At 39.0% G+C, this 25,596-nt stretch overlaps 1 protein-coding gene across 1 annotated transcript in view; it reads right to left on the bottom strand.

Moving 5' to 3' along the window:
• Positions 1-317: 317 nt before the first annotated feature.
• Positions 318-25,596, bottom strand: part of SLCO5A1 (solute carrier organic anion transporter family member 5A1) — a 132,601-nt gene continuing 107,322 nt past the window's right edge. Inside the window, exons 6-9 of the mRNA XM_014792033.2 lie at positions 12,904-13,063; positions 11,065-11,306; positions 8,937-9,001; positions 318-6,412 (exon numbers count right to left, since the gene is read on the bottom strand). Of these exons, the coding sequence (XP_014647519.1) occupies positions 5,955-6,412; positions 8,937-9,001; positions 11,065-11,306; positions 12,904-13,063 (925 nt within the window). The 3' untranslated portion in view covers positions 318-5,954. The remainder of the gene's footprint in view (positions 6,413-8,936; positions 9,002-11,064; positions 11,307-12,903; positions 13,064-25,596) is intronic.

The following is a 25,596-nucleotide window of genomic DNA, read 5'->3' as shown; positions in this document are numbered from 1 at the left end:
GTTTGAATTTAAATCGATAAGTGATCAACTACTTAAAATTATTCTCTTTGATGACTCAATGGAAAGTGTGCTACTTACTGCAGGCTCCTAAAACTATAGTCCTAATAGGTTACAGGTAGGACATTTGGCTTCAAGGCAGAGTTATCAGTTACATAAGGAGTTCATTACTGCCATCTTTCAGAGTAAGTAGTGGGCCATTTAATCCCATCAAACCCGTGTCTTCATTGAGGGAGGGATGGGAGATCACACTGGCATCATTGCTTTGTCTCTTCAAACAACAAAAATCCTGAGACAAACTAATTTCAATCCAACACGCTTTATTCTTTTTTTTTTTTACTTTTTTTCTTAATTTTCAATGATCAAGTATTCGAGATGTTGTAAACCAAGGTTTATTAGTACATTGACAATAGATTTCATTAAACACAAGGAAATTATACATCTTTTAAATTACCCTAAGAGGTCTCCAAATAAATATTCATTTTTAAAAATCACAAAATCAAACTCCTTTATGCAACAATTCAAAACAGCCTTTCATCACAAGCACACCTCTACACACAAAAACACACACGCTGAACACACACACTCCACTAGGATCCTAATGACAGTTTATTTGACACAGTATTACATTTCCTTTAACTAAAGAGTTAGAGGCTGACCTGCCTGTTTCGTGCTTCTAAATTAACATTTGGGGTTTTGGGTAGAGGTATGTATTTTAAGAAAAATGCCCACTATAAAGTCTTTCCAATTATTCTTATTCTTCATGTCTAGATACAAACTTTAAACTTCTTTTGTTCACCCCTTTGGTTTAATATCTCCCTGCAATTACTTTAGTTTTCAATAATATCTTCTTCTTGGATTTTAACATGTAATAGTAGAATATGAGAAGAAGACAACACCTTCAAAACCCCAATATTAAAAACACCTTACATGGTGTAAGTGTTTTGGAGAAGAAATAAGAAAAGATTATCCGAAATATTTTTTCCCCTCTCTCTGAAATTATTTTTAGCATCTGATTATTCTTGCTAAAATAAATATCAAAAGCGCTGAGTTTTTCCATAGAAAAAGTATTCCCCCTTACACTCTTCCTTTTTGCACGTAACGTTCTTGGATTAACTGTAGTAATGAGAGTAATGAGTACTTGTTTTCTGGGAAGTTCTTCAGATTTCCAAAAGCAAAGCACATGCAGTCCCTTATCAGTGAAATACTGTGAATTCTGTGGCGCATTTTTGTGGTAAGCATGCATCATCAAATACTTTTAGCACCGAGGCATTTTTTTTTTTTAATGTTGCAAAAGCAAATACCCAGGGAGAGTTTTCATCATTCTTGACCCTTCCTAGGGCTGAGTAAAAATGAAGTGCTTAAAATAACGTCTTCAAATATACACAGATCTGATTCCAATGTAGCAAGAAGTCTGGGACAGATACAGCCAGCAGCATCCTGGAAGATGAGGAAAGGAAAGAAGGCAGAAAAGAGAAAGCGCACAAGGCCACTAACTTCGCCTGCCAGCCATGGCACTCGCTTCAGTACTGTGAAAGAAAAATGCAAAAACCTGTAAAGGCTACCTACTGGTCTGTGTAACAGAGAATTAGCAAACCTGCAGTCTAGGCGATTCTGGGATTATACAGTATTTTGATATCTATCTGCTACTTAGAATACTCAGTATGCACCTATGTATCAATAGTTATATTCATGTTTCTGTGCCATTTCAGATGTTTTAAGTACACACAAAATCACAAAGTATAATTGGCTACCACCGCAGACTTAGGCTCTCCTGCTGCTCCTGGGCACACTAGAGAATTTCCACAAACGCTTCAGATACATTCAAACTATGAAGCTTCTCTTTGGTGCACCTACAGTTGATACAAAACAGGCTCCAAAAAGAAACTTTCTGGTTCCAAGTCCACCAACGAATGCAAGCTAGAATTGCGGACTGAGGAAGAATTTTCTCGGTGGTTGGTGAAAATGTAGGACTGCCATTATGTCCTAAAGGTAACTCCCTTCTCTGATAGCTGACATTTCCAAGTGCATGCTCCAGTTTGCTACTAACGGTTAACAGGCAACAATCGGGTCAGAGGTTTGGGATGTAACTTACAACATTTTGTATATGTTCATTTAACATGTAACACTTTGTATATGTTCATTTAAAACTTTTATTATGAAACTTAAACTGATATTCACCAAAAGACTAATGGAAATGTTAACATTCTGAAAGAGGGGGAAAAAAAAAGCATACACTTGAAATCCCCAAAGCTCAGATTCAATTAATCTGAACCACCTTTCCTCATCTGTTTCATTTCAGAAACTCTACGGATATTCAACGTTAACACCAAAATTGGATTTGTTCTATATTAAATATGAACAAGAAATAAATACTTGAGGTATATTATGACAAACGATTCTGAATATAACACTTAGCTAAATAAATGTAAATTTACCTTGAAAATCTACACATTAAATTTTGATGTTTCCTAGAGAATTTTTTTCTGTTTTACACAAAGAAATAACGACTTCTCTACTCTTCAGAAACAGTAACACATCAAAAAATGACATGCTTTACTGCAGTATCTTATAGTCACTTCTTGCCTTTGTTGACCAAAACTATTGTGTGCATTACGTAGTGTAAGAAGGGGGTCATGGAGACGGAGAAACCTGTGTCTGAACCCTGACTTGGCTGCTCTGTACAATCCTAAACAAGTCACTTTACCTCTCTGAGCCTCGGTTTTCATCATCTGTTTTTAAAAATCAAATAAAAATAGTTGTCTTGCAAAGTCATTCAGAGGATTAAAATGAACGATGTATAGTAAGTGCTTGACAAAAGGTTCTGCAAATAATCAACACTCAACAAATGCTACTCTTGTTTCCTCTCTGCTCCTCCTTTCTTCCCCCACTTTAGTTCTGAATGACTTTTGATTGTTTTCAAGAATGAAATCCACCTACAAAGGATAAGGCTTTCATTCTAATGAAGATAACCAAAAGAATGTGCTCCAACCGCCCACCCCACTGGCCAGCAGTGTCTCAATTAATAGGCTAGACTCAAGGACATTATATTTGCATATTAAAGCCAAATAATATATGAATCTACAGAGTTTATAAAGGAATAAGATGACCTTTCCTCAAACCAAGTAATTAGAAGCCTAAGCTCATGGAGAGTGGCAATTCAACTTATAACAGGAGCCGTGACTATAAAGTAACATGGCCTAATTTATTAACAATCATATAAGAACCTCATATGTACAATTAAATGGTATCATCTATAAAATAGTTGCTCAAGTTGATTATGTAATATTCCAATGATGCTACCAGAGCCCAAAGCACTTTGGGGACAACTCTTAATTGGTACTTATTCCAGAACTTCAGTCGCCCATGATTTGTACTACTTATTCTACATTCACCAACAACACGTTAATGATACACCTGCTATTTATAGGTATTGGATACTCGAGGAAGTACAATGTTAACATTGTGGTGCACAATTCAGGCCAATTAATAGGCTAGACTTCAATTCTGGCCTAATCAGCTCAAAGGATTTCACAGAGTGGCAGATGGTAATTGGGTGAAAGGGTGCCTGATAGAGAACTGGCTTCCCGCCAGTGCTGGCTGAACTGGATGACTGTTCAAGGTAGAGAAGGGGAGTACTCTCTATTTATACCTGATGAGTCCATCATTTCCTAGCCTGGAGTTCTGAGAGAGGCTCCTTTTCAAAATGTACTACCAAGAAGAGAGAAATTCTAAGACTGTTGGAACACACAATCTTTAGCTACAAATAAAAAACTGCCAATCCCACCAAAATTCTCTCAATGCAGTTTCTTAACCATCAGAGGAAAATTAAGAAAATACCACCTCTCCCCAACCTACAAATCTTTAGCTCCAACACAAAAGGAAACTTTCTCTTCTAAGGGATCAAAGATCTCCCATAAAGGGAAAAGGGGAACCCTGAGGCCCAGAGTAGACACTAGGTTAATCAGTGATATTCTCTGAAGACCTTCAATATACACCATGTTGACCAAAGTTTGACAGACACCCGTGTAATTACAGGCAACACTGGTTCTTACAACTGAGCCAAACGAGACTGCTCAAAAGGAAGTCCTTGTCACCTGAGACCACTGGCCCACCCCTTGTAGACATTTTTAAGTCTAATAGTGATAACCCTCTCCACAAACTGCATGCAACCAAGAGAATCATTTAGCCAATGCCATTCCTCGGTAGAGAGGAAAACAACCTTGTACCCAGGAATATTCACGAAACTCTACTGGTACAGCCAAGGATGGAGGGCAAAAAGCCTGACTCATGGGGCAGTTCTGTCAATCATATCCCCTCTGTGAAAGAGTGTAAAGCAGCCAAGGAAACCACTTCTCAAATTAGCCCTACATAAGCATAGGCTCCTTGGCAGAAACAGTTCACAGTTATATTGGTACTTGGACCTCACAGTCCCTCCTAAATCTGAGTTGTCATGATTCTTTTTCTGAGCAGCGAGATCCCATGAGTTAACCTGCAATCAGTCTACAGTGCTTCAGGAGGCATCTACCATAAGAACCATGTAGAAAGCATTCTGTGTGGTGCCTAAGTCCAAGTGATGTGCTGGGTGGTACTGAAAAGGATGATGGATAATGAACCCAAAGTGTGTTTAGGAACAGAAAAATCCTCTCTCAGAATCACTTCACGGAGGTTACAGTAGGAAGGAATCACAGGGAGGTGTGAAATGATTCTAACTCTGCTAAAGTAAGATTCAGTATGACAGACCAGTTCATTTTAAACAATTTTCAATCATGACTTCGGATCATATTCTAGATCCAGCTCACAGATCTCCCTCTTCCTGTACTCAAAGTGACTTTCCTATCATAGTATAGCTTCCCTGATATAATTACTCGATTTCAGGAGCAACCACAGCAATTTTCTCTCCATAAAAAAGAAAACAATACAGACTTGCTAGTGCTTCCAGGTATATAACTAAAATGATCAGGTGAGACTCAATCTTACTTTTGTGGAATTTCTTTTTCCAACTATTCTGAGTGTCAAGGTTACAATTCTTAACTACACTTACGTGGGCCCTTAAAAGCTAAAAGAATTTCTGCAGCAATTTTCTTTGGATGAGAAAGCCATCACTTTCTTTCCTTATTATGCATCTCAAATTACAGTTTCTAGCCATATCGTTTAGGACACTAGACTTAAAGCCCCTTACAAAAGAATCCTGGCGTTTATATTGAAGCTATCAGATTTATGATTCAGTAGCCTCTTTCACTACCTTATGATGGGGCAGACAGACTAAAAGAGAATGTGTCTTATGAAATGAGGCCGCTGTTCCTTTTATCACCCTATGCATATGGTTCCTTTGAAGCATTTGAAAAATTCTACCTGATTTATAACTCCGCTATGGCTTAAAATGCTATTAACAGTACTTTAGGGAAAGTTTAGCTTCCTTTTTTCAAAAACATATCTGCTTTAGTTTCTGAAAGCAAAATAACATGCTGCACTTATATTTTCCCAATCAAATTGCATAGTTGAGGCAAATTCATTTGTGCTTTGTAGCAGAACTCACAGTAGGTGTTCATGTCTAAAAACTTTGAATTGTAAATGCAAAGTCATGGTCAAAAGCTCACCTTTGTTTGGAGTGTATGCTAATGATACGCACCGCCATTGCACTTCTGATGATTTTGTTAACCATGTGCCTCAGCCTGATACCACATTAGAGCATGAGCATTAAATTAACATAGCAGAAATGGTAACAAATCTACACGCCTCCTTCTTGGAGAGAAGGGGGGAAAGGCTCTTAGTCTTGTTGAGGTATCCAGCCCTCAGTCAACAGTGGCTGTGTATACTGAGTTTTGTTGGTTTGAGGATTGTGTCTTTAGAGGTTAAAAAAAGAAAGAAAAGAAGGCACGGGTGTTTCTCAAGTCGCCATATTCAACTCAACCAACAAAACTAAAGTCTTCCGTTTTCAAGATTCAGGAGGGAGGCTACATGGTAGCAGGGCTTTCTTCCAGCCCTGGGTCTGGAGAGGAACTTATTGCTTCTGGGAAGGGCCCCGGATAGGTCTGTGCTGTGTATTGGATCCCTTTCTGCAGACCAGTCTCTTCGTGGAATTCTCCCTGGGTGCTGAACGCTGGGCAGGATCTAGTCCGGGCATACTTATCGGCATTGTCAGTGTGGCCCACTGTCTCACTCACAGTGCTCAGGGGGAATTCTCGCCACCTCTGCCTCTGCAGTTCGTCCTCCTTGTATTTAATGGAGTACCAGGCCAGAAAAATAAAAATAAAGCCAACAAATTTGAGGGCGGCCGCCAAACCGAAATAGACAAAACGAAACGATGTCACATTGTACTCCCAGCAGGAGCCCTGCACTCCACATTCCTGTTGCCAGAGCATGCAGGTGGTATCGATAACTGCTCCAAAGTAAATCGGAGTAGGAATGTATGCTAGAGTGGTAGAGAAAAAGAAAAGAAAAATACTTAGTACATCTTATAAGAGAAAACAGATTTGTCAATTGGCAAGGTGCTTTTTGGCTCTAAACTCAGTTGAGGCGAGTGGTTTTCTTGTGTTGCTTGATTTTTTAAAATATGTGTCACACCTTATCATAATATATTTATTATAAATTTATAATAATTTATAATTATTATTATTATAAAAAATTTATTTTATAAAATAAAAATTGTAAATGCTTTAAATCTTCCAGTTTGCAACTTAGAATGTATTAATGATTTTTAGGATTATAAAAATGTCTATTGCTAAAAATGCAATTAAGGAATCCTTTTAAATTTAGAAATCAGATTCTGTCATTAAATACTCAAGAGGCTATACTAGAACCCTTCATGATCCACTAAAATTCAGTACACTTAGCTCTTGTGGGTTGGGTTCTAGTCCTTGGATGCAGGAAGAGTATAAGGAAAGCATTGTCCCCTTATAAGTCAGAAACCACACCAAATGGCAACTTTCTAAAGGCGCTTGGGGTATGGAAATGATTACGGCATAAAATTCATCTTTGAAGCTTTTGAAACTTCTGTGATGAGTAGTAGCTTCTTTGTTTGGGCTATGAGGTAGACATTCCTTTACTCTCATAGGAAAGAAAGCCTACCCAAATAGACTTCCTTCATCACATGTTACTACCTTTGCTGAAATGTGTCCCCATCCCCAACTTGTTCACCTTGCAAAATTCTACCCCTCCTTTAAATTCCTGACTCACTCAGATGCCACTATATTCCAATTGCATTTTGTAGATACCTCCATTTTATCAACTATCACATAGTATTTAAATTGTTTGCAAAGCTGTCACCCATAAGCTCTTGATGGCAGGGGCCATGACTTTTATTCTTTACATTCCAAAGACCTATCAGGACAGCCCAGGGATCATCAATAAGAGTTTACAGAAGGAAGTGATGAGAGGAAGGGAGCGAAGGAGGAAGGGAGAGAAGACAGGTGGGCTAATAGCCCAGGAGGCTGTGAGTGATACATTTTTAAATACATTGTATTCATTTAAAATGAGGTATATTTGCTACAATTAAAATTTAACATTATTAAAATACTTAAAACTCTCTTTTTGCTTTGGAATTTGGGGAAATGGAAATTGGCTATACTTCTTCATAATCAATAGAACTTAAGGTTGAATTAAACAATAAACGCCTGAAATGTTCTCCCCCGCCCCATTCCTGATGCTGCAGCGTCTGTCCATCTGTTGACTTACCTTTAGCTCCGCATCCATATCAAATTGCCCCAACTCCATGGCAACGCAGATACGCCAAGCAAAAAGGAGAAACTATTTTTTTCTTTTCCTATTCAACTACCCCTTTTCAACAAATTTCCTTCTTTGAAAATAACTTTAGTTTCCAATGAGAAGTATAAGGAAACTTCTTAACTATACCAAAGTATGTCAGAATTTCCTTTAATCACCATGCTTTGAAAAATGGTAGCTTCAAAGTTTTATTGGTACCAAAAAACAAGCCATGGGTTCAAAGCAACTAGAAGCCTTTGAGGCTCACTGGAAAGTGTTCATTCTTGGACTGAGCCATCAATCACAACATACGACAAAATGAGAATTCCAGAGAGGATTAATGTTTCAAAGATCAGATGACACCATTTAAAAATGTTTCACCCTTCAAAACTGAAATAAAAAATTTGAATCAAAAAACTAATTTTTTTGACCTATGGACAATGATATTGATTACTGGGGGAAATAACACCTGAAGAAAATGATAGACTGCCACTGAAGAAAGAAAAAATAAGCTTGCTGATGAGGAAGTCAACTAAAAATACATTGAAATTGATCAAGGGAATGGGCTACTTCCCATGCATTGTCCCAAGACATCACAGAGTGACGTGGTGTTTGTAAAATCAGGAGGATATTCTTCATGCCCCAAGGAGCTCTGAGACTAACCACACTGACCTAGCGCTAATGAGCTCCTCTTGTTAATAAGTGAAGGGTGGTCCCTACATTTCAATTCAGGGATCTTTTGTTTTTCTTTTCAGAATTTCTTATTTCTTTTCCTCAGAAAACTTGATAGATATACTCTTTGCCCAGTCCAATAAAATTACTGGAAAGAACTAAGAACTTGACATTTTCACAAATAAAATGAGCAGCAATTCCCATCACTTTCATGTTAAAAAGGCATGAAGGGACAAAAACACCAGGATCATAAGCCCATCCCAATTGCTTGGTTCAATACTTCTTATTGTACAAAACTCTCTGGGGAATTTAGCCCAAGTTTATGTTCACAGTGAAAAAGAAACTGCTCTAAAGTCAGTTTGGTTTTGTTTCATCAAACGACAGAGCTGGTCGGCTTTTAGTTCAACTCAGAAAATAAGGAAGTTGTGCCCTCACGCTACCCTGTAAAATCCCAGCTACTGCTAATGGTGACAAATGACTTGACCTGCCATTTTCAAAGGATAGTGAGAATCTGCCGTCTGCAAAGAGGAATTGAGAGGCATGCTTGGAAATTCAGGACGTACCAAGTGTTCTCAGCAGAACAAACTGCATTCCCAGGGCGAAGGGTCTCTCCTCATCCTCAACGGACCTGCAGTGGAGAGAAAGAAAGGAGTGTCTCAAAACAGTGGCCTCAAGAAAATGAACGTCCAATCAAGCCTGCTTAACACAGAGCCAGGGACCAAAGAGATGCTGTGCCAAAATATTTAATTTTCTAGAATTTAGTAACAATAGCCAAGCAAAACTGCTGACAGTTAAATCAGAGAACAAAGGTCTCCCCAATGAAGACACCAAAGAAACTCTGATTAACTCCAACAGTTTCTGTGCAAACACTGTGGAGGGCCAAGTTCACGGCTGAAGGGACAGAAATGGCTTTAACTGAGCTTCAAAATTAATTCTGTTATAAAAAATATATAGCATTTTATCCTAACTACTGCATTCTTTTTCTCTATTTGCCTGCACTTTCCAGAATGGTAGGTATGTATACAGAAAGTTGCTCCCATAATTTCTCAAGGAAAAGTATGGATAAAAAAAGTTAAAAAAAAAATAGTCAAAAAACATATAGGAAACAAGTCAAAAGTTAGAGAAAGAATGAATTCCTCCCAGTCACCTCATTTTTTCTTCTTTTCCTAAAATTTACACTCCAAGCAATTGCTGCATGGCAGGAAGAATGGAGCCTATTGATTTTGTAATTAGCAAAGATTCAAGGGCTCTTTTGCTGAAGTTTTGGGTTAAAAGCCAAGTGGTGATTTGCGATGTCTGAACACTATAAAATGGGCAGCCCTTATCTGGGTTATTTACATCTTTTGTAGAATTAAAGTTCAAAGAATTAGATTATTTAACACCTCTTGTAGAGCTACAGTTCAAAGTATTAGAATATTAATGATTCCTATTTTTTTTTAATGATGAAGTCCCTTATCCTTTCGATCCCCTACACTTAGGGTTCTAGGTCTACAATGTAAAATTCCCAAGGATCAGTGTCATCTTTTCCCTACTTCTTTATTTTCCCGTAGCAATCTGCCCAATGCTGCACACAGAGTTGTTACTCCATAAGTATCTGCTGATGGAGGAACTGAGTGACTAAACCAATGGGCCTTTCATGTGCTCTTATCTTACTGTTAAGGAGGAAATTGGCTGGGGAATGTCTAACTCAGCGTCCCCTAGAAGGGAAGCCAAAATATGCAGAATAAGCAGACCAGCAGCCCAACTGCTCTGCTAAGAAGGGCGTCTCAGCTGGTGCATCCCACCGGGTGCCCAGCGTCGGAGGGGGCTGGGGAGCCAGGGAGGAGAGAAAGAAAAGTGAAGAATGACTCCCTCTCCTCACTCCTTCACTGCCCTGCACCCCCAGTCCCCACAGACCTGCTGGGGTGTGCTCTCATTTCTTCACCATGCCCGCATTTGACTGTGCTGGGTCCCCTTCCTTCCTTTGCCCACTGCAGCCTTTACTGCAAACACCAACACACTGATCTGAACGTGCTGGTGTCCACATTTTTAATAGGACTTCCATTAAGGTAACTTCTACGTTCTCTCATAAGCAAATAAACATAAATGGGATATATAATACGGCAAAGAAGGCCCAGCATGAACAATTGAAGAATTACATTTCCCAGCCTGCCCTTCCTTGATTCAACTCCAGAATTTTATATGATAGTAAAATTAGGAAAATCAGCACTTTGAACTGCAGGCCCAGCATAAACTGTCACTGATCCTGGAGGTATTAACTATCCATAAGGTTGGAGATAATATTCTTTGCTGTATGCATGATTTAGCAATTTCACCAAATGACTTCCTGCCTCCTCTAGGGCCGGGCTTTCCACAGCTGACACAGGGACGGCTTTCAGCTCCTGAAGTTGAATCTTTCAGGGCAGAGACTTGAGGAACCAAAGGCACCCAAAAGAAGTTTCACTAAACTCTAGGAATAGAACCCATTTGAATAAAGAAAGTTCTGGAATATGAAATGTTACAACCTTCCTTTCCCTTCCTGACATGGGAAAATTCACTTCTCTTAACTTCATCAGGCAAACGTCTGAGTGTTTTTCAGCACAATCTAATTTTGCTTTCCTCTCTGCTTTCCCACATCAGTTCCAGCCTGGAATATGCATTCTGGCAATTCTGAGTGTACAACCCACCCTCGAAGTCGAATGCTGTTCTCACCTGAGTGTTACTATGATGGCTGATGGTTGGGCACATGCTGTGATGAAGGTGACTATGAAAAGAAAAATCAAGAATGGGATGAGGGTATTACAGGTCCGTTTACACTTCCCGGACACAGCATAGCCATTCTCGTTGAGATATGTTTTGACAATAACCACGCGGAGCTGACTGCGCTGTCCCACCGTGGGTGGAGTGATCACTTGCCGGCTTTGGACACAGGTGCATTCTGTGTAATTCCTTATCTAAGTGATAATAAAGATCAGTTGTATGCCAATCAAAAGCAAAATTCAGCATAGGAATATTAAAACAAAGTTAAAATGCTCTATAATAACTCTAGCATTTTAAAATCTGCAGAATATTTAATTGAAAATATTTTCCTCACTGCTAACAGTAAGGGTCCAAAGTGTGCATAGAACAATATCAAAATCTTCTCGTCAAAATTGTTTAAACCTAGACTTTTATAAGAAGCTTAACACTCAATCCTATAGCATTTAGATTCCATATGCTCATTTTTGGTCATAACTATATGCTGCTTCAATTGCTGTTTAATTCTTGGGCTCTTTTATTAGAGATGCCCCTCAAAAACAGGAACCAAGCCTTATTTCTATTTGTGCTCACCAGAGCACCTAGCAGAACCCTGAACACAGGGTAGGACTTCAAGCAAATATCTGTTAAATAAATGCAGAGAATTCATGATGCAATCGTGATGACCTCAGTGCCGACAAGAGTGAACACATCATTGGCTGTCTTCTTTAATCCAAGGGACTAAAAAGGTGTTTCAAATCAAACAGCCAGTTAATATTTTATGTCTATTATGTTGCTTTTACTGAATGGACGTCAGCTGAACTCACTGTCATTGTGACCTCTCAGCCACTTAGAGAGGCAGTAGGAACAAATATGAAGATGGGGTACCATTTGGCCATCTGTGCTCCAAGGACTGCGGCCTCAATTTTTAAGAATGAGGGCTGTGCACCCAAGGACTCACTCCCAGGGAAGGACTGAGCCACCAAGAAGAATAGATGTCATTGTCTCTTTCAATTTGGTCACACACTGGAGCTCACCAATTATACAACAGAGAGCCAGCAACAGGAATTCTCAATTTATGGCTATAGTTTAAAACTCAGAAACCAAATACGATATTCCAAAAACATGCAGTATAATCCCTTATCACCTGCACAGAACAAGCAAATGCATCTTAACCTTTTAATTAAAACAGCCTCCTACAATCTGTTCTTATGCAAAGAATGAAACCAGGCCCAATAAAGAACTGAGTAGAATATGAAAACCTTCTCCCAAAGTATTACCGCCTATTTATAATTCACAGGGAAGGGAATTCTCAAAATAGCCTGATCTTGAACGGATAGAAATATCTTTACTCTGAAAGTTAAAAAAAAAAGTCTGAACTGATAGTCTATGAAAACGGGCACTGCCCATCTTCACAGACTCTGATCAGCGGAGGTGCTCTCTATTCTCTTCTATCAGCACCCACTGTTGCCATCTTGACCTTCAAATCCATGACAAGGGCCCTGTCAGAGTAAGAAATGAGAGGCCTAGCACTCAACCTTATCATGTTTCACTGAGCTGGCACTGAATGTACAGTGGGAGAGGGCTGACGTGGAACCAATCGCTAGACCCAAATGCTTCAATCACCCCTGGAAAAAACTGATAGCATTGCAGACTTCTCTTTCCTCTGGGTTTTTGTCAGAAGGTATTTTGTAGGTTATTTGAAGTTTCTTGAAAAGGGAGACCGAAGTCATGTGTTTACATACGAATTCTAACATGTCCTTGTCACAGGATGTTGGGTTAACAACAGCACAGGAATTTGTGAATTATACTCACCCCAGTGCTGAGATTACCGCTATTAACACAGCCAGCCAGACAAGGGTTAAAGTATGTAATTCCATCTGATCCACAGACTGGCTCATACTCATGCGTTCTACAGCCACAATTAACATTGCAGCTTCCTGTCAGATTCCTGTGAGGCATGGTGAGAGAAGGTCTAAGAGAGAAAAGAAGCAGACCATGAGCAACATTAACTAAAATAAAACTAAGAGAAGTTTTGATATTAAGTAAGTTGTCCATTTTAGAGAAGATATTCCCATTAAATCAAGGCTATGGTACCATGAAGTAGCCACCCTGGATAATTATTTTTATGACATTAAAAAGAAACATAAAGAAAAATGTTTCAATTTACTGGTACCACAGATTCAATACTTTTGTATCCAATTATCTACTCTGCTTCAATGCCACCTCCATCTTGGTACTATGGACGTGGTCTCAACATCTGGGCTTGGCAGTTCTAACCTTGCATGACTACTCACTTACTGGAGATGCTTGGCTCTATGTCTTAACAAATCGGGGCCTCAATTTCTTTGACATCAAATGAAGGAAATGTTTTTCTGTGCTAAATCAACAGCATTATGGGGACATAAAGAAGAAATCCATCAATCACAGTTGCCAACACAGGTTCCTTTGACCAAAAAGTTTAATTGTTCTAGAATAAATTATCAAAGAAAGACATGGTTCTCAAGAAAATCAAAAGGAAGTGATTTTCAAAGAAGACCAGGAAATCACATCACTAACTTGATTCACACAACCAGAGAAGAAAGATTCAACAGTTCTTCCCTCAGGAACATCCAGAGGTGGATTCACACACAAACGTGGTGGGTTTTGTTTTCTCGTGAGATCATGATGTTTGATTCAAAGAAAGGATACAGCATGAAAAGCTCTAATAAAATCAATTCAGGCAACAAAGATAAAAGGCAAAAAAAAGGCAAGTAAGGATATAGGGCTGGGGAGAGAAGTGTAAGGAAATGGCTGTGGAACAGCAGAGGCAGGAAGGTACCCAGAGGGAACGCATGGACAAATGAAAGGGGCTCTGTAGTGCTCACACCCAACGACCTCTTTCCTTTGCTTTTGTGACTATCATTTTTAGGTGTCATTGATGAAATACTGTTCCTAAAGCCACATGAATTAGCAATTGCAGATCCTTCATTCATCCATCCATCTAGCCATCATCCATCCATTCAACAATGTCTGTTATGTGTCAGGACTTATCTTTAACCACTATGTTGAGTAACCACTCTTCCAGAAGCATAGCCCGGCCCAACCATATGTATTAATCTATAAACATAAAGCATTGTTTGCTCAAATGCTTCTCTCCTGTGGCCTCTTTCACACTTTGATAACTGAGTCCTCAAATGGAAGCAACAAATTCATAGTAATATTTAAACCTTATCAAGAAAGCCTTCTAAAAAGGCAAAAGTAAAATAAACTCTGTTCTTCATTCGTCACTCCACAAAAGAAATTTTATCACAGACTTTGATCATTTTTATCTTTACAAACTCTTAGAATCATACCATTTTAAAGTTTGAATATACCTTAGCAGAGGATCTGAACAGACATTTTTCCAAAGAAGATATACAGATGGCCAACAGGCATATGAAAAGATGTTTGATATCACTAATTATTAGGGAAATGCAAATCAAAATCACAATGAGATATCATCTCAAGCCTGTCAGAATGGCTATTATTAAAAAGACAAGAAATAACAAGTGTTGGAGAGGATGTGGAGAAAAGCGAACCCTCATACACTGTTGCTGGGAATGTAAACTGGTACAGCTACTATGGAAAACAGTATGGAGATTCCTCAAAAAATTAAAAACAGATGGGGCCGGCCCGGGGCATGTTCCGCTTCAGCAGCCCAGGGTTCGCAGGTTCGGATCCCAGGAGCGCACCAATGCACCGCTTGTCAAGCCATGCTGTGGTGGCATCCCATATAAAGTAGAGGAAGATGGGCACGGATGTTAGCCCAGGGCCAATCTTCCTCACCAAAAAAGAGGAAGATTGGCATCAGATGTTAGCTCAGGGATGATCTTCCTCACAAAAAAATAAATAAATAAAAATAGAACTACCATAGGATCCAGCAATTCCACCTCTGGATATTTATGCAAAGAACACAAAAACACTAATTCAAAAAGATATATGCACTCCTGTGTTCACTGCAGCATTATTCACAATAGCCAAGACTTGGAAGCAACCTAAGTGCCCTTCCATGGATGAATGGATAAAGAAGATGTGGTATATAAACACAGTGGAATACTACTCAGCCATAAAAAAGATGAAATCTTGCCATTTGCAACATCACGGAGGGACCTTGACAGTACTATGCTAAGTGAAATAAGTCAAATGAGGAAAGCCAAATATCATATCATTTCACTGATATGTGGAATATAAAACAACAACACATAGATATAGAAACTAGATTGGTGGTTACCAGACAGGAAGAGGGTGGGGGGAGGGCAAAAGAGGTAAAGGGGCACATGTGTACAGTCATGGATGGCAACTAGGCTTTTGCTGGTGAACATGATGTAGTCTACACAGAAGTTGAAATATAGTGATGTACAACTGAAATCTCTATAATATTATAAACCAATGTTACCTCAATAAAAAAAATTAAAAATAGGGCCGGCTCCGTGGCTTAGCGGTTAAGTGCGTGCGCTCTGATGCTGGCGGCCCGGGTTCGGATCCCGGGAGCGCCCCGAGGCACCACCTCTCCGTCCAACGCGAGGCCGAGTCCCACGTACAGCAACTAGAAGGATGTGAACCTATGACATACAACTATCTACTGGGGCTTTGGGGGGAAAAAACTGAATAAATAAAATCTTTAAAAAAAAAAAAAAAAATTAAAAATAAATAAAGTTTGAACATACCTTAAAAATGTGATTGTAGACCAGTTGTTCTCCACAGGGGCAATTCTGCCCCCCAGGGGACATTTGGCAATGTGGGGAGACATTTTTGTTTGTCAGAACTGAGGGAGTGCCACTGGCATCTAGTGGTTAGAGGCCAGTGATGCTCTTAAACATCCTACAACACACAGAACTGCCCCTCCCCCACAATAAAGAATTAACTGGCCCAGATCTCAATCATACTGAGGCTTAGAAATGCTATTCTAGATCTACTACCACGTTCTACAGATGATGAAATGGAGGTCCAGGGAGGCCAAATGATTCACTATGAAGCTTATTAGTGCTATGTTAACTGGGTCATATGAAAAGTATTCTGTGTGCATTACTATTCTCTTCACCAGTTCTTCAAGAAGTGAATTATAAACCATGACCTAATAAAAGGGCTTTTATATGTCTGCATGCTTAGTCACTAAAAATGACAGGCTTCAAATCCATACAATACGGTCATTACTGTTGCTATTTAGAAGTTACAAGGAATTCCTTATTAACAGCATGCTTCGTATTCTTTTATGACAGCTACAGAGTTCAAACACCTCTCCTTCACGGGTACAGCCACTCGAGAGCAAGGAATCTAAGGATACTATCAACAGATGCTCAAAACACACTGATGACAGGAAGACAAAAGCTTTCCCGAGTTCCAGAAACAGAGGCACAGTCCCAGTCACCCTTGGGTACGTTCGCCTTTTATAATGAGATCATGGTATCTGATATGAAGAAATGACACAATCTGAAAAGATCTAAGAAAATCAGAACAAGCAACATATATAAGTAGCAGTGAAAAGAAGTGGGCATTTATGAAAAAGTCATTAGGGAAAAAGGCCATAGTGGCACAAAAAAAAGAAAAATGCTGACATGGTTAATCCCTTGCCCTGTGCTGATTAAAAAAAAATCATTTTTAAGAATAATAATGTCTTGCATGATGATCACTCACTCTCCAGAAAACAGATTGGATTATAATAAGTGCAAGGGTTTAAACCTGAGAAACACTAAGTAACCTCTCATTAGCCTGAAGCGAACCGATGGTGGGCACATAAAATGCACACGGGCTGCGGTACGCCGCACTTATCCTCGTGCACACGGACTGGGCATCACCTTTCCAATAAATGAGAGCATTTCTGACAAGCTAGCCTTCCAAATAAGAGGCTCATATTAACTCAGAGTCAATGTAAGTGTTAATGCTCAGCGAGGACCAAGGCCTCGCTAACAAAGGCTTTACGACCTCATGGTCCAGGCTGCAAGCCTGAGAGTTCCACATGATATCTTACTATAAAAATCATGGAATTCCAGAACCGGAGAAGTGGGAGGGGTCTCTGAGATTATCTAGTACAACTCACTAATGTTAAAGTACAGAAAACTGTGGGAGGTGTAATGACACATCACACAAGTATTGAGGCTTTAAGAAAACCAGCCATGGGGAGACAGCAAAAAAGGGAACAAGAGACAGCTTACTGCCCAATCTTCATTAACTCAATTGCTTAAGGATCAATGTTTAAAAGTAGTATACAACAATAAAATAGATTGTTGTGCAATATAAATTTAAAAATCTCGGCCATAGGGTCCTTATAGCTGGGTATGTAAGGACACGGTTGCCTTCAAATCACACACACACACACACAAACACACACACACATACACACACAGAGTATCCTATCACCCCACCCCAAGACCTAAAGGACACTTGAACTTCCCCATCTGACATACTTCAACTGGTCTCCACAAAGCAAAGATGAGCCCCCTAACCTTCCTGCCTCCAAGTTTCTTCCTACTAAAAGATATGACAAGTAGGAATACATGCATTTTATATTCAAGCCACCAGGATTAAAAAATATGATTCACCCAGCAAAAAACTTTTTAGCAAAGTACCAGAAAAAATTGGTATCTTTCTCATAATTTCTTAATCATTATCAATTTATCTCAGTCTTCAAGAAGAATTCAGTTAGAATGTTTCTCTTCAATTCTACTTATATTCTTGGCTTCATATTACAATCCTTCCTTGGCTATATATAGCTATGCAACTTTAGGTTTATAGTTATTATTATTATCACCGTAATCATCATTATCATTTTAAACTGACATTAACAGAGCCCTATTTTTACTTCAGGGATCGTGCGCAGAGATTTCTACATAAGGTACCTCATTTATTCCTCATGAGAATTATAATGATTATTGCTATGCCTCCACCTTGCAGATGAGGACACTGAAGTTTGAGAGGACAGATACTGTCAAAGTTCACACAGCTGGTCAGAATCAGAGATGGATTTAAACCCAGTTATATCCGTCTCCATAGTCTATCTGCACTAGCGGGGCAGCTTTGTGGACTGTAGTTTTCCTTTCTCGAGCAAGAGTCTCCTGGTGGCTCGTCCTGCTTCCTTCTTCTTCCTGGAGAAAGCGCTAGCACAGCTTTTCAGCTTTTCCTGCGTCAGCTTTCAGCGTGCATGGGCGTTAGAATAGGAAAGCGCTGGGTTCAATTCCGTATCTACAGCTCACAAGTGCTCTGAACACATCTAAAGAGATTTCACATTTGTAAAATAGAGATCCTAGTGTCTACATCACATGATTATTGGGAGGATTCCATGAGGAAATGTATATCCGGCGTCCCGCATGTGCCATGCACACAATAGGCACCATGATAGCGGTATGCTTTCTTTATCTACACACGGCAGAAGCTTTAACAAATACCCTTTGTTTTTGTTTTGTTTTGTTTGTGTGATATATCCCTTATACAGTGCTTTGAAATACTTTTCTTTATTATTAAAGTAATACGTACTCATTATAGAAAATTTGGAAAATACAAAAGGACTAAAAAATTAAACTCACACATAATGCTACCACCCAGGAATATCCACGATTATGCTTTTAGTATATTGCTTTCTGGTCGTTTATCAATATGCATATAGATTAACATTAATAACAGATGATCATCAAGATTTTATACAGAGTTGTAAACTCTATTTTATTTCCTGCCGACATTATATGATGAACATTTTTTATTGACTATGTTAATACGAGGTTATGGAATTGTAAATGTGGTCCTCAGTTTAATAATATTCCTAGATGCTTTTGAAATAAAAAGTCTCATTATGTTTAAACAGATATTGTATAGCTTTATAGACTTCATATAAAATGAATTTGTGGATTTGTTTAGATCTTGATCACAAAATTTAAAACTCATTGGAAAGAAAATTTGCTTGATACTCCTATAATGAAATAAAACAAATTTTGTTTGTGTCTTCAAATATAGCCAAAAATAGATGGAATCATATACTTACAGCTAGAAATGAACTCTAAGCCTATTAACAGAAATAGCTAGGATAATCCAGAATCATACGCACTAAGATCCTTTAAGTAAACTTTTTTCCTGTACTTTTCAGACTTTCCTTTAAAATTAGTAATATCTATAATAAATAAAAGATTTTGAATGGTGCCAAAAGATTTAAACAGTGGGCAAAAAACTTCAGTAGGTTATGCTGTCTGTGAGACACAGATGAGGAGATGAACAGTTTAATTAGAGAATTTAGGACTCATCTGCCAGAAATGCTTGTCACCCGGAGGGCTGGGAGTGGTGTGCTATCTAAATAAACCATGTGGCAGGAAGGCAAGATCAGAAGAGGTGACAAGGAGAATGAAATGCATAGGTCTGAATTAACAGACGATATCTATTTAATTTCTATAGTCTTAGGACTTGGGGGCAATAAAACTATACTGAGAGAAGTAACTTCAGGGGAAAAATCCCAGATTTGGAGGCTCACTGGGACTGAGTGGGTCACTTCATCCAACACTCACTGCTGAATACAGAACCCTGTCACTTCCTAGCTCACGAAACCATCCCTGGAAAGGTTCTGGCCCAGAAGCCCAAGTCACAAAACCAGAAGATGATAAAACAGATTTCAGTTAAGGTCAAAGAGACGACACTTGATAAATGAAAGCTAATAAAGCTAGAATTATTAAACGATTTATCAAGACAGTACTGGGGAAAAATTCTGTACATAGACATCAGGTCTAACCCCATTTTTAAAAATTATTTGCAGAAAAGGTAAAGAGCAAATAACTCACGTTAGGCAATGTGTTTATATAAAGTATTTCTTTTTTTTTTTTTTAAAGATTTTATTTATTTTATTTTTTCCCCCCAAAGCCCCAGCAGATAGTTTTATGTCATAGCTGCATATCCTTCTAGTTGCGGCATGTGGGACTCTGCCTCAGGATGGACGGAGAAGTGGTGCCTCGATGCGCACCCGGGATCCGAACCCGGGCCGCCAGCATTGCAGCGCGCGCACTTAACCACCAAGCCACAGGGCCGGCCCTATATAAAGTATTTCTTAAGCCACAGTTTTCACAGTAAATCCTGGTTCTTTTGGCTACAAGAAGATTAGGACACACCTGTGTGAAGTACAGTGCAGCAGACACAGAGGGGAAGCAAAACACATTTTCTAATTAGAACCACAGGGAGATTGTGGGTGCTGGGAATGTAATTACTTGAGTTGGAAATGGGCCAGGATATTAGCTAGAGCTCCTAGGATCTTTCATAATGAAAAATCATCAGATTCTCAAATCTGAATTTTCTTTATTTTATTTTATTTTATTTTATTTTATTGTGATTAGAACACTTAGCATGAGATCTGCCTTCTCAAATTTTTAAGGTACAATACACTAATGTTGACTATGGGCACGATGTTGTACAGCAGATCTCTAGAGCTTTTTCATCTTGCTTGACTAAAACTTGATGCCCATTGATTAGTAACTCCCCATTTCCCCCTTCCAGGTAACGGCTCTTGATTCTATGATTTTATTTATTTTAGATACCTTATATTAGTGGAATCATGCAATATTTGTCTTTCTGTGACTGACTTATTTCACTTAGCTTATTATCCTCAAGGTTCATCCATGTTGTTGCATATTGCAGAATATCCTTCTTTTTAAAGGCTGAATGGTATTCCATTGTACGTATATACCACATTGTCTTTATCCATTCATCTTTTAATGGACATTGAGGTTGTTTCCACATCTTGGCTACCAAATCTGAATTTTCTAAGGGAACCCCTAATAATATGTCAGGTTCATTCTACAAAAAGACTATGACTCCATAGGAAAAGTTCATCCTCCTAAAACATCCCACCCCATCCCACGTATTCAGATGCCTCTTGAATACTTGATGCTAATTCGAAGGTGGGTTAGTGGTTAAGTTCTTTCATGACAGAAAATTCACCATGCTGGTGAACCTGGAGCCCTTCATACAGACTTTAATAAACGGAGTTGGCTTATATATTGTGCTTTCTTCTTTACGTGTTTTTTTTCTTCTTTCAGAATAGTTGAATACTCAAAAGCATTGCACTCAGAATCAGAGACACCTGGGTTCAAATCCTAGCTCTACCAGTTTTTAGTTGTGTGACTTTAACTCAGTTATTTAATCCCTCTGAGCCTCTTTCTCCTCATATTTAAAATGAGAAAACACCATTAAGTAGTTATTTATCAATTGCTTATTATTTAGAAGTTTTATCCCATTCTATCCTCTCTATAATTCTAAGAGGTTGGTACTATTATTAACCCATCTTAATGATAAGAAAATTGAGGCACAAAGAGGTTAAGGTACCTTATTCAATAAATACCTCATTCAATCTTCACAGCAATTTAACAAGATACATACTGTCAGTACCCTCACTTCAAAGATGTGGAAACCAAGCACAGAGAGGCTAAATAACTTGCTCATACCCACACAGCTAGAATGTGGCAAGGCCAAGGGGAAAGTCTAGACTGGCTGACTCAAGAGCTGCAGAGTGAATGCAGTAGGCGTGCAGTGCACTCAGCATTATGTCTGTAACTCGTGTGTACTGAAATATTAGAAACCAGTGCACTCCTGAAAGAAACGGATACATTCTCTATAGCTCTCTTAGCAAGGAAGTGGTGTGTGCACATAGGTGTGTGCCCATTTGAAATGCAAAATTTAAAACAGCCCCTCAGTGCGGTGTTCAGAAAGAAAACAGAACTCTGAAACAGAAAATTTGGCTTTGATTCAGTTCCACTCCCTACTAACTGATGACTTAATCTCTAAGCCTCAGTTTCTCTAATTGACATGTGACTACATATGGTAGAGTGACGTTGTAAGCATTAGACATAAAAGATATACATAAGTGCCAGTACCATACCTAGATCAAACAGGTGCCTAACAATGTCTCTTCTCTTCACTGTCACTCCCTTCATCTTTCTCTTTGTTGACTTTAAAGGAGAAAAAAATCCCACACGCAAGTTTCAAAATCATGCAAAACAAGAAACAGTTTTTACTAGGCAGGCCAACCACATACTGATGAGCAGGTTGTGCACTGCACAAGAGCATCCAGCCAAGGCAGCAGGAGAGGCTGAAATGTAGCCCAGACCCTGGTTGGAGAAAGGGTCCCGTTATTCTTCACACAAAGGTTAACTACTAGTCTAAAAGTCACAAGCCTGTGAGGCTGCACCCCACCCAAGTGTTTATACTAATTCAATTTCAGACTAATTTCCAAGAAGTATTCGGGGAACCGGAGGAGTTCTTGTGGAAACTGGGTTTTTCTTTTGCTCATTTATAAACTTCAACGAAGTCAGGCTGCAAATACTAGGATAATTGGATCCTTGCAGCAGCCTCCAGCACTCCTAATCAAGTTTTCTTTGTTGACTACAATTAAACGAGAAGCGTACCATAAATCACGGATTTAGATAATTAAGATACATATTTACATCAAGTTCTTACAGTTTCGGCATCACTACATGAGTAACGTCCCTGTGCAGAGGCAGATGCCAGACATTCATTCATCTTTTAAAGAAGAAAAAGGAGTTGCTCTGCATGATCTAGAAGGGAAGAGAACAGAGACAAGAAACTAACTCTTTTCAGCACACACTAAGTGCTAGACTCTGTGCTAGGAATTATCAGAAACTTTCCCTTACATGATCCTCAAAATCAAAACTGAAAACGTTTGTTTCAAATATTTGAATGCTTCAAACGGGAGGTTGAGGATGGGGGAAGAATACACTGACTTTTCATTTTTTTACCCTTCTGCAGTATTTTAAGTTTTTCAACCACATGTATTTTACTTTAATTATGCTTGTAACCAGGTATGATTGACATTATCACCAATTTTACATATGAGGAAACCAAGACTCAACAATATTAGGTCATTTTTTTGCAAGGTCACACAGTTAGGAAATGATGGTGCTAATACTTGCCTTTGAAAATAATACTATCTTTGAGAAATGAGTTTGAGGGAAGAGGGGAGAGAAGTCCAAGGAATTCATTCCTAGGACCTCTGTTCACTCACTAATTCAGAACACTAGGTTGTCCAACAAGAAAAACAAGACTAGGGTAAGATAAAAAACTTGAAGAAAGGAGTTAAAAAAAAAAAATGGAACAACCATCATGGGGCATAGGAAAGGAAGCTGACTAGGGCCAAGTAAATGGATTGCGCAGCAAAGATGAGGGCCTGCTAAGATTGGAACTCATAAATTTGTAATGAAGCCCATCGGCACAATTATATAATTTTTGCCCAATAGTGCTGGGGACTCCAGAATCAGTTGATTCAGGATTGGCAAGACAGATGTGGTGTTAAGCAAGGGCTTTAAAAGTCTTGAGGGGATTTGCAGCTTAAAAGTAGGTAAGACATTGAGTCTGCCTTCCATCCCTTCTGAGAAAAAAATTCAGTAAGATTAAAAGCAACAGGGCCGGCCCCGTGGCTTAGCGGTTAAGTGTGTGCGCTCCGCTGCTGGTGGCCCGGGTTCGGATCCCGGGCGCGCATCAATGCACTGCTTCTCCGGCCACGCTGAGGCCATGTCCCACATACAGCAACTAGAAGGATGTGCAACTATGACATACAACTATCTACTGGGGCTTTGGGGAAAAAAAAAAAGAGGAGGAGGATTGGCAATAGATGTTAGCTCAGAGTCGGTCTTCCTCAGCAAAAAGAGGAGGATTAGCACGGATGTTAGCTCAGGGCTGATCTTCCTCACACACACACACAAAAAAGGGATAAACTAGCAAAGAGAAATGAAATGAATGACACCAGACTTCACGAAAATTGCAAGTGGATAGGCATAGGTTTACGTGAAATGAGCAGATGCCACCCTGGAGAGGAGCCAGCCTGCCCCACGGAACCTCCACAAGGCTCTGAGCTTAAACTCAGCAGATGCAACAAGCAGCAAAAGTGAATGTGAAGCTGAAACCAACGGGACTCACGGGAGATCTGAGGGAGAGACAACTGTATCAGTGGGCTCTTCCAATCTCCTCTGTCCACCCACCTCCATCCCCAGTTGAGAGCCCGGAAATTCGTAGAAAGCACTTCTCTAAAGAAATTGGAAGAAATTTTAAAAGCTAGGCTTCTACTCTAGATGTTGACAACACAGAATAAAACTCCCTCATTCTGAAAGTGGACCATCTGCTATTGCTATTCACAAAAATTAACTCAAAATGGATCAAAGACCTGAAGGTGAGACCTGAAACTATAAAACTCATAGAAGAAAATATAGGCAGCACACTATTTGACATTGGTCGTAAAGGAATCTTTTCAGATGACATGCCTACCCAGACTAGGGAAACAAAAGAAAAAATAAGCAAGTGGGACTTTGTCAGATTAAAGAGCTTCTACAAGACAAACGAAACCAGAATCAAGATGAACAGACACCCCACCAGCTGGGAGAAAATATTTTCAAAACATACATCTGACAAGGGGTTAATCTCCATAATATATAAAGAACTCACACAACTGAACAACAAAAAAACAAACAACGCGATCAAAAAATGGGCAGAGGAAATGAACAGACACTTCTCCAAAGAAGATATACAGATGGCCAATAGGCACATGAAAAGATGTTCAACATCATTAATCATCAGGGAAATGCAAATCAAAACAACACTAAGATATCACCTCACGTGATTTTGGGGGGGAGGACGGAGGGAAACAGTCTGAGAGATGCTAGCCTGAGTGTTGTCAACCTGTAAAGCCCCAAATAAACAAACAAAACAATTGACCTTTAAAATCAAATGATAAAATGTGAGGCACAGAAACAAAGTAAAACAAAAAAATCTAATTATATACACAGAGCGATCTGAGAAGACATTACTCACTAAAACAACATCAGGATGCTATGAAAAGGGAACACTCAGAATACAACGAAGAAAAACAACCTCCTCAAAGTAAAAAATTACATAAAGAATTGAAAACAAGGTTTGGAAAAATCTCTCATAGCAAAAGACATATGAAATAAGAGAGAACAAATTAAACACACAGGCAACCAGCCCATATGATCCAACATCTGATTAACAGGCGTCCTGAAGAACACAGGGAAAATGAAGAGGAGAGGATGAGTAAAACTATAGTAGAAGAAAATTTCCCCGAGGGAAAAAAGACACACGTGTTAGGTTAAGAGGGTTCAGAGAATGCCTAGTACAATGAATGAACAAAGCCTGTGCCAAGACATTCATTCATTCATTCATTCATTCACTCAATAAATGTCATGCATTGTTTAGGAGGAGGGGATACAATTATTATGGAGACAGTCATAGTAACTGTACTCAAGAAGCTCACATTTTAGAGACAGAAGACAAGAGCAAAGCAAATAATTTAAAAAGATAATTTCAGATAGTGTTAGTGCCATGAGAAAAATAAGAAGGAATAATGTGACAAAGAGCAAGAGGAGAGTAGGCTCCTTAGATCGGGCGGCAAGGGATGCTTCTCTGAGACAGTGACATGAAAGGGTCCAGCCAAGACAAAATCTGAGGGTAAAGCATTCCCTATGAAATTTCAGAACACCTTGAATAAAAAATATC

The sequence above is a fragment of the Ceratotherium simum genome, chromosome 31, assembly GCF_057802395.1.
Source record: "Ceratotherium simum simum isolate JZ-2026a chromosome 31, ASM5780239v1, whole genome shotgun sequence".
NCBI lineage: Eukaryota > Metazoa > Chordata > Mammalia > Perissodactyla > Rhinocerotidae > Ceratotherium > Ceratotherium simum.
Note: the sequence above shows the minus strand (reverse complement) of the source record. Positions and strands in the feature narration are given on the sequence as shown.